This window comes from Glycine max, chromosome 19 (genome assembly GCF_000004515.6).
Source record: "Glycine max cultivar Williams 82 chromosome 19, Glycine_max_v4.0, whole genome shotgun sequence".
Taxonomy (NCBI): Eukaryota; Viridiplantae; Streptophyta; class Magnoliopsida; order Fabales; family Fabaceae; genus Glycine; species Glycine max.
The window spans coordinates 36,122,057-36,132,993 of NC_038255.2; the positions used below are offsets into that span (position 1 = coordinate 36,122,057).

Sequence of the window (10,937 nt, forward strand, 5' to 3'; positions counted from 1 at the left end):
TTTGGTCTCGTTTAAGAAAAAATTAACAAAATTAGAAAAAAAACAGCAACCATCTTTGGGGCGGGATGGCTAAGTAAACGTCCAACAAGCACACACATGGACAGGAGGTAACTAAATGTATGCTGCTGAACTGTGCAAGTTGGAAATGAAACCAATGAGAAAAAAATTGACATATTTTAATTCAACGCTTATGGATTTCATCTGGGTTCGTCCAGTGTCTCACGCATCTTCTAATAGAATTCCTCCTCTCAAATAAATTAAGTAGGAAGTTTAAAGGAGTCGTGAAGTTGCTGCTGCCACGAGCTAAAAATGTATAAATGATGGTTAGATTGTTAAAGGAGTACTGCAGTTGGCGCTGCCACGGTCCTTTAAAAACATTGATTGTACTTTCACAATATACCTTTAAAAAAGTAATTAGTTTGGATGGTCAAATTCCATAAAATTTACTATTTTAAATTATTTATACTTTTTATTGTCTTAAATTTTTTTTTCTGATGAATTTAGATGAAAAAATAGTTTGATAATAAATATTTCTTAATCAATAACATACATATGTTCTTTACAAATCAGAACCAAGGATAAGGCTTTTGATGCTATTGTTGTAGGGCATAGATCCATAGAAAGAAAATACCAGGGCATTTAATACTTTTTTGCCCTTGTACAATTGAGTAAAAATCTTATAAACAAATGAGTATAATAGGACAAAATTTAAAAATTATTTATTATATTTTTATAGAAATATAATTATATGCATAAATCCTTTTAAAAATTACACATAGACAATGAATGTGATTACGCACAAATAACTTATTAATTACATCATTAAAAAAACTCAAAACGACAACTAAAAGAATTTAGAGTTATGAAATCCAATGAATAAAATCATACATACTAAATGAGTCATCATGTGAACATGACATCATATAATTGACGTGATAGCATATTTTATTAAGTGTGACATGGGTTCATTAGAATGAAATAGAAAAAAATAGAGAGAAAAAGATTATTAAATTAAAAGAATAACAAATGTGTGAGATTCACACAAATATTTTGTACTTTTTTATTTGAATTCAACCAAATCATAGATTAAATTTGATGATTACAATTGGAATTTAGAGATTATAATTGTAGAATTAAGTTATTAATTTAACAAAGACAAAATATTGTCAAATTAGCAAGGATATGTTTCAATGTCAGGAACTTACCCCTAAGATTGCGCTAGTTGATAGAGGTGAGAAAGGTACGTGATAAAAAAATCTGAAATCTAAAAAGAAGTAAGCACACGACACACACAACAAAAAAAAACCTCTATCTACATGATTTACAGCTCTATAAACTAATTTAATAGACATTATTTTTAGTAAAAGCATTTTCATCTACTTTCTTTTCTGAACGTGAACAACATAAATAGTATATAATATTGGTCACGTTAATTATAATTTTACATTTTATGAAAAACTCATCAGGTGGTGTTATAGGCGCGGTGTGCATGTTATGGGAAGAATATATATAATGAAACAACCTTGATTTCCTGTTAAAATTGTTGAACATAATTGCACTGAATGCACATTTTGCACCTAATCCATATTCCATGTAAAAATTTCAAATTAAACATAAATGTTGGTGAATTATTATATAAAATTTTTATTTTTAAAGTGTTGTCATTATAATTCTGTAAATAAAAGTTCTAATATTTAATATCTATATAGTAGAGTTGATATCTATTGTGGAAAAATAATTTAAATTTAATTTGATCAACATATTTAAATTAAAATGTACTATTTTTTATCATATATATCACTTGATATATTAAAAATTTATTAAATAATGTGTAGTTATGTACGAAATAAATGATAATTTTAAAAAATTTATATTTAAATTGATTAAAAATATATTATCTTATTCAATATATTCTTGATCAAATAAATTAACCCGTTTGATCTTTTATTTAATTTTATTTCTTAAATCAATTTTTATAAGGAATAACTACACCAACAAAAAGGTAAAATGAAAAACATAAATAATATATAATATTGATCATGTTATATAAATGTACTTAATGGAGTGATTGTATGCGATTAAAAAACAAAATGGATATATGCAAATAGGAATATGAGATTTATGATAAAAAAAAAAACAAAAGTAGAACAAATAAGATTAATTTAATAACTTTTTAAAAGAAATAATATATAATTATTACAAGATGGTTTAAAAAAAGAAGATAAAATTTAAGTATAATATTAAATTCAATATTATTTAATTATTTTAACATCTATTCATAATAGAAAAGTTATTTAAAATTTTATATTATTGACTATACTTAAATTCAACATCAAAAAATTTAAATCAGTTAATTAAATAATGTGTGTCAGTTGTTATAAACATCAAGATATTTGATTCTTATGATAATAAATAATGTTTTAAAAAATAGAAATATAAGTATATTTTTTACATAAAAACAATGTCATGTTGATATTTGGTTTGTATTGTAAACAATCTTATATACACCAATTATTCTAAAGTTCATTTCAAGGAAGTTTTTCAAGATCTATAGTAAGTATTTCAAAATTAATCCAAAATTTATATAAGTATCCATGGTAACTATTATTGTTATTAATATTCATTTTCTCTCTTTTATATTTATTTATTATGGTCGTATAGAATCATGGAGTGAGATGAAGACATGTTAGAAAACAAGAATAAAGAATAACATATAATCTGGTGGTGTTCCATTGTGATGCTTATCTTAACCATCATTTATATATATATATATTTAAAATAATTATATATAAACAAAAGATAAAATATTTTTTTATTTTTTATTTTATTTTTTGGGTTTAATTTTGTTTTCTAAATTTTAAAAAAATAATTTAATTTGTTCTCATATTTTTATTAAATCATTTATCGTATGACATTGCATGTTCCAACTTAGTCTTGTAATTTTTCATCAATATATTTATCATAAATGCATTTCTATATGTTAACAGTTTTAAATTTTTACTTAGTTTAGTCTTTTGTAAATAATATACCAACAACAATAACCTCAATAAAATTAAATATGTATTTCATTATTTATAAAATTTTAAAACATGAATAACCACGAATATCATCAAAGCTAAATAGACAATGTTATTTTATAAAATATATATTTTAATCATATTAGTTTTGGTTCTAATTAAATAAGTTCTACATTGTTACAATTATACTATATAAGTATCTATGGTAACTATTATTGTTATTAATATTTTTTTTATATTTATTTATTATCATCATCGTGACAGGTGTAGACAATGTTAGAGAGAAGAATAACGAATCACATATAATCTTGTGGTGTTCCATGCTTATCTTAATCATCATTTATACATTTTTTTAAATAATTATATGTAAACATATGATTAAATACTTTTTTTATTTTTTTATTTTTTGGGTTTAACTTTGTTTTCTAAATTTAAAAAAAAATACTTTGATTTGTTCTCATGCTTTTATTAAATCATTTATAATATGACATTTCCAAACTGATGCTCAAAATTAGTCTTGCAATTATTCATGAATGCATTTTAATATGGTAGTAATTTTAGATTTTTATTTCATAGTTTAGTCTTTTGTAAATAATATACTAACAACATATCTAAAAACAATAACCTCAATAAAATTAAACATGTATTTCATTGTTTATAAAATTTTAAAACATGAATAACCATGAATATCTTCGAAGTTAAATAGACAGTGTTATTTTATAAAATATATTTTATATTTTAATCATATTACTTTCGGTTCTAATTAGATAAGTTCTATACCGTTACAAATATACTATGTAAGTATCAATGATAAATATTATTGTTATTAATATTTTCTCTCTGTTTATTATCTTTATCATCAGGTACGGAGATAGAGAAAATGTCGAGAAACAAGCTTAACAAAGTCAATGAAAGAACAACAACATATCATGTGCTTCATTGTTATGGTTATCTTAATCATCGTTTCAATATTTTAAAAAAATTATATATAAACATAAGATTAAATACTTTTTTATTTTTTAGATTTAATTTTATTTTCTAAATATTCAAAAAATACTTTGATTTGTTTTCATATTTTTATTAAATAATTTATCATATGGCATTATCAAGTTAATGTTCCAAGTTAGTCTTACAATTATATGTATTTCATTGTTTATAAAATTTTAAAACATAAATAATAATAGATATCGATACTAAATAAATAAAATTATTTTATAAAATATATTATATATTTCAATCATATTAATCATAGTTGTCATCAATATATGTATACAATTATACTATATATTTAATTTTATAACTCACTCTTGTGCGTCGGCTGGTAATGATCTAGTTAATAATTAAATGAATACACATGAAAGCAGCTTAACAAAATTACCTTTCATAGATATACACATGTGATCTGGTTTCGTTTAAGAAAATTGACTAAATTAGAAAAAACACCAACCATGTTTGGAGCGGGATGACCAGGTAGAGTCGAACAAGCACGCGCATGGCCTCGCGTGAGGTAAACTTATGCTGCTGAACTGTTACAAATTGGAAATGAAACCAGTGAGAAAAAAAGCATTTCATTGTTTATATTTATATTAAATTAAACCAATCATCCAAACGGAACCTCAACATGAAATGAAAGGTAAGAAGCTCTGGTGAACTCAACTCACTCGTGGTAAGAGAGAAGAAGAATATCGTTTCGCTCTTACCTTCTTCACCTTCATTCTCTCTCTAGAGAATGGAACCGGAATCCGGAACTTCCACTTCTCGGAATCCTTCGCAGGTTGGGTTCTTTTTGTTTTTTCCGTTACTCGCTATTGCAGTGCTTTCGATTTATCCAAAACCAGTGAACTGCAATAGAGTGTGGAGTTCTTGCGCCACTGCTAGTACTGCTATTCGATTCTGCTTGTTTTGCTTCTGTTTTAACTGAATTCAATCCAATCACTCTCTGTCTTGCTTTATAAGCGTGTTTTGTATTCGTCTGTGTTCGTATTTCTTCTGTTTCCTTGCTTGAACGATTCGTTGACTTGCTTAATTCGTATAGTTTTAAAGTGTTCGTTGATTTTCATGTCAAGCTCATTGTTCTGTGTTTAATTCATATAATTTTGAAGTGTTTGTTGAATTTATGTATTTTTTTTAAAATTCTGGTTTAATATTTCTTTTTATTGAATTTATTTGTTCTTTGTTTGATTCTGACTTGATACAGTATTTTTTTTTCATGATATAAGTCACTGATTCGTTTTCCGGGTTTTCCTCTTACGTGAATCATGGAAGTTCAATATTTGAATTGTTTATTTGGTGTTTTGCAGTTGTCATGGGTGAATCTGTCTAGAAATCTGTTATTAGCGTATCAAAGCTTTGGTGTGGTGTATGGAGATCTGAGCACTTCACCTCTCTATGTCTTCACAAGCACCTTCAGGGGGAAGTTGCAGAATCATCATGATGAAGAAACTATATTCGGCACGTTTTCGTTGATTTTTTGGACCCTTACCTTGATTCCATTGCTTAAATATGTATTCATCCTATTGGGTGCTGATGACAACGGGGAAGGTATGCTGCTGATAACTTTATTCTCTTAAATAATTTTTCTTATAGAAAGGTTATGATCTGTGTGATTGTGATCTGAGTATGATACTTTTGTCATCAGGTGGAACATTTGCTCTTTATTCGCTGCTGTGTAGGCATGCCAAGTTTAATTTACTCCCCAATCAACAAGCAGCTGATGAGGAGTTGTCATCCTATAAATATGGTCCCTCTTCACAGGCTGTAGCCTCTTCTCCATTGAAGAGGTTTCTAGAGAAGCATAAAAGGTTAAGAACAGCCCTGCTTATTGTGGTATTGTTTGGTGCTTGCATGGTTGTTGGTGATGGTGTGCTCACTCCAGCAATTTCAGGTATGGTACTTGTGTCATTAAATTTTTTTAGTATGATATTTTGGTGCAAAATGCCCTTAGTTTATGAGTGCACAACTCCTTTAGTTTGTTTATGTGAAGATTTATTGCTTTTATTAAGAAGCTGACTCTTACCCTGATTCTTCCCTGCAGTTCTAGCATCAGTATCAGGACTAAAAGTTACAGAAAAAAAATTAACAGATGGTGAGCCAATTCTTATTTGCTCTTCCTTGTTGTTCTTATCATTGCTTTTCTAATGGTAAGGACATAAATATTAGATAATGATAGAAATTTCATGTTGTTTGCAGATGAACTTGTCTTGCTTGCCTGCGTCATATTGGTTGGACTGTTTGCTCTCCAACATTGTGGCACACACAAAGTTGCATTTATGTTTGCACCTATTGTAATCATCTGGCTTGTATCAATATTTTCTATTGGGTTGTATAATACAATTTATTGGAATCCAAAAATAGTCCGTGCTATATCTCCATATTATATCATTAAGTTTTTTAGCAAGACTGGTAAAGAAGGTTGGGTTTCTCTTGGAGGGATACTTCTTTGTATCACTGGTATGCTAGTTCTTGATCTACATAACAGTTACCCGAAATTCAGTATAAATTTATTGTGATGTTATGCTGGATATTCCACACTTCTGTTTTAACTTTACAAATTTAGTGGAGCTTTAATTTACTAGATGCTGAGACTTTTAGAATTCAGATGCTAGAGTTCTCTAACTGCTTATTTTTTTTCCCCCCTCCAGGAACTGAAGCTATGTTTGCGGATCTTGGTCATTTCACTGCTTTGTCAATAAGGGTGAGCTTTTAGCTTGACTGAATTTCATGAATCTGTTACAGAATATTAGGATTCTTTTTTGTCTTTGATGTTTGAATATGATAATAGTCTTATTTGGATGAGCTTGTTTTAGTTGTAATATACAATTAGGAGCATTTAGTTATTGTTTTGTACCATCACATTATGACAGACAGCACCACACAATTGCTCACTGTTATTTCTCTTTTCTCTCTTTGATATCTTTTGCCCTTTAATTCCAATTTTCAGCACCATCAATTTGATCTTAGTTTTATAACTTATACTGATTGTAGGAAAGAATAATTACTTACTGTACATTTACTATGCTGGCGATTATTATGCATTGTTTGGAGTACAAGTAAGAAATTTCTTAGTTTTTTTTTTCCTTGTGCAGCTTGCGTTTGCGTTTGTTATATACCCGTGTTTGGTGGTACAGTACATGGGTCAAGCTGCTTTCTTGTCTAAAAACCTCGGCTCTGTTGCTAACAGTTTTTATGACTCAATACCTGGTTAGTTGATTCAGTGCTCTGACTTATTGATATTACTGCCGGTGCTTTTAAATTAGTGCAATTTGTTAATGTTTTTGGCTGTGCTGCAGACCCTGTGTTTTGGCCTGTTTTTGTCATTGCCACCCTTGCTGCAATTGTTGGGAGTCAAGCTGTTATAACTGCAACTTTCTCCATCATCAAACAGTGTCATGCGCTTGGTTGCTTTCCACGAGTCAAAGTTGTTCACACCTCGAAACATATATATGGGCAGATCTATATCCCAGAAATCAATTGGATACTTATGATCCTAACTCTTGCTATAACCATTGGATTTCAGGACACCACCATAATTGGAAATGCTTATGGTAATTTATTCCCATATGAGCCTCTCTCTCTCCACACACACACACACACAGAAACACAAGACCATTTTAATTTGTATCTTTCATGGCTAGTCATATTGTCAGGATTGGCAGTTGGCAACATAGTGATGTTGTGCTGTGGTGCCAATCGGCTGTTCACTGCTTGAGTGCATTGATACCCCCAATTATGAAACTGGATTGATAGTTCAAACTGATCAAAAGCTAAAATAGATGCTTCATATGCACAATTATTAGCTTATGGGTGTGAAAGTAATCCTATGAGGAAAAAAAAGAATCTTAGTTTGAATGTAGAATATCTTAATGACGTAAATACTACTATAATGTCAAGTATACTGATTACTGAAAGACAGCATTCCTTTCCCTTTGTATTCATGTGATCATGTCTTCTACTTTGATCATGTATTACAGTTAATGCTTGGCAAATTCAGCTTAAAATCTTTTTTTTTTACTTGCATCAGATCTTGTGTTTTATTTGTCATATTGAAGTTATTTGTTTTTGGGTATTTGGTTTACAGGGCTCGCTTGTATGACAGTTATGTTCATAACTACATTTCTGATGACACTAGTCGCAATCTTTGTCTGGCAGAAAAGTGTCTTGATTGCTGTAGTATTTCTTTTATTCTTTTGGGTGATAGAGGGTGTATATCTATCAGCAGCATTCATCAAAGTGCCTCAGGGTGGATGGGTTCCTCTAGTCTTATCATTCATCTTCATGATTGTTATGTACGTGTGGCATTATGGAACTCGTAGGAAGTACAGCTATGATCTGCACAACAAAGTTTCATTGAAATGGTTACTGGGCTTGGGCCCAAGCCTTGGCATTGTTCGTGTCCCGGGGATTGGTCTCATCTACACTGAACTAGCAACAGGAATACCTGCAATATTTTCCCATTTTGTAACAAATCTTCCTGCATTTCACAAGGTGTTGGTTTTTGTTTGTGTAAAATCAGTTCCTGTTCCGTATGTTTCACCTAAAGAGCGTTTCCTTATTGGCCGAGTTTGTCCCAGACCATATCGAATGTATAGGTGCATTGTCAGATATGGTTACAAGGACATTCAAAGGGATGATGGAGATTTTGAGAACCATCTTATACAGAGTATAGCAGAATTTATCCAAATGGAAGCAGTGCAACCCCAGTTCTCAAGTTCTGAAGCTTCATCTTCCCTTGATGGGAGGATGGCTGTTATAAGTTCTAGAAACTATGATTATGCTTCAAGTTTAGTAGTTTCTGAGCACGAGGATATTGGCGTTGACATGTCCGTTCCTAGCAGCAGATCTGCAACCCTGCAAAGTTTGCAATCGGTTTACAATGATGATACTCCACAAGTTAGAAGGCGACGAGTAAGATTTCAGCTACCAGAAAATCCTGGTATGGATCCCGATGTTAGGGAAGAGCTTTTGGATTTAATTCAAGCCAAGGAAGCTGGGGTTGCATATATAATGGGGCACTCGTATGTGAAAGCAAGAAAATCATCCTCATTCTTGAAAAAGCTTGTGATTGATATTGGCTACTCATTTCTGCGCAAGAATTGCAGGGGTCCAGCTGTAGCTCTTAACATTCCTCACATTAGTCTTATTGAAGTTGGGATGATATATTATGTGTAGTTCTTGGTGAAATTTACAACTTGATCCTAGTTGCATAGGTTCTATACTCCTTGTTTCTTTAGGTAGTTAATTGTAGCCCCACTCATGGGAAAGTTTACAACTTGATCCTAGTGTCTTTTAGGCTACGTGTTTATCTTTGCTTTCGCATCTCTCCCAATGTAGTTACATAGTTGCAATAAGGTATTAGAATTATATTTAGGCATCAGAATATTTTCCTTACTTCCGCGTACACCTGTTTTATTTCGTTTTCGTCTTTTGTGCGTATAGTGCATGTTTAGTGCACACGCAAATTTGTTTGAAGAATATGCTAGCACTAATACTACCTACCTAGATTTTTGGACTAGACATGGAAGATTTTGTATAGGCCTCCATGCACTTCAAAAATTAAACGTATGGTTTTCAATTTTCCTCAACCGTCTTGTTTTGTAGCCTTTTCGTCCAATTAGGACTTAAAATATATTTTTCATCCTTGTGAAATTAATAATGTATGAATTTTGTCATTATAAAATTTTTTGTTTATTTTTTATCCTTATAAAATTATAATGACATTTTTTGGTTTGGAGCAAGATTTGGTTATATTTAAACCTCCATGCATATCCTATTATGTAAAAGTAATATTTTTTACATCGGTTGTTGTGTATATAATTGGTATAAATATAATATTTTTTTATATTAGTTATACATATAGTAAAAAAATTATACGTTTGGAATCCAAATCTTTCTCTAAATCAAAAAATGATACATAATAATTTTAGAAGGACCAAAGTTTTTGCAAATACAAAATCCAGATTTTATGAATTTTATAAAAATAAAAAACATATTTTAGGCTCAAATTCCTATAGGTTCTGTGGCAACCCTCTTATTCCGTGTAGAAGCAATTCGCTTGCTGTATCCTAAGCGTGTCGTTGACACATTCTGATATAATCAAAAGTAGGAACAGGATCTCCTGCAGGGTCAAGTAGTTTCAAATCAATTGGTGTAAAATATTTTCACGTATATTTTATTTTATAATTTTAATTGTAAAAATTATTTTTACTAATTAGGATTCATGCAGTTGAAAAATCAATTGTAGAGATCCTTCATCCAAACCAAAGTAAGGCATCATCAATTAGTTATTACAGTATTATTTTTTTTACTGCAGTTATTATTACTATTATTAATTATTATTATTATTATTATTATTAATTTTATCAATATTACTATTGATAAAAAATTATTATCATTAATTAATTATTATGAGTGTGAATTAATTATTATTATTATCATCAATTATTTAATATTATTAATAATTTTTATTATGATTATTATTATTAATTAATTAATTAAAATATATTCATTTTTCGGTCTTACTAACGAGTGTTTTAAAGATATTGATTAAGTAATTAATAATAAAAGATATAACTGTACTTTTTTCCTTTTAGTTTGGATTACATGAGCTTTTGGTCTCTTAATTTTCTTAATAGTAAAAGCTCGTTTTATTTTTTAAGTTGAGCAAATTTAATCTCTTTGTAAGTTTTGTTCTACTTTAAACAGCCAAACTCATTTTTTACTCAAAATCTTCAAAATTTAAATCAATTAAATTATTTTAAAACTTCTTTTACTTAAAAATAACCAATCAAAATCTCAAATTTCACCCAAAAAATATCAAAATTTTCCTCTGTATACCTTGGTCTCTCATTTTGCAAAATCTTTCAAATTCTATCATAATTTCACTAAATTTCTAATTTCTAAACTTTTAAAAGTATTTTATAT

At 29.2% G+C, this 10,937-nt stretch overlaps 1 protein-coding gene across 1 annotated transcript; it reads left to right on the forward strand.

The window, feature by feature from the left end:
- The first annotated feature begins 4,582 nt into the window (after positions 1-4,582).
- LOC100776888 (potassium transporter 4) lies at positions 4,583-9,404 on the forward strand. Its single transcript, XM_003553941.5, has 9 exons — positions 4,583-4,791; positions 5,318-5,558; positions 5,656-5,901; positions 6,052-6,102; positions 6,207-6,467; positions 6,659-6,711; positions 7,103-7,217; positions 7,307-7,561; positions 8,095-9,404. The coding sequence occupies exons 1-9, from the start codon at positions 4,747-4,749 to the stop codon at positions 9,183-9,185; spliced, it is 2,358 nt and encodes a 785-aa protein (XP_003553989.1). The 5' UTR covers positions 4,583-4,746; the 3' UTR covers positions 9,186-9,404.
- Positions 9,405-10,937: the final 1,533 nt, after the last annotated feature.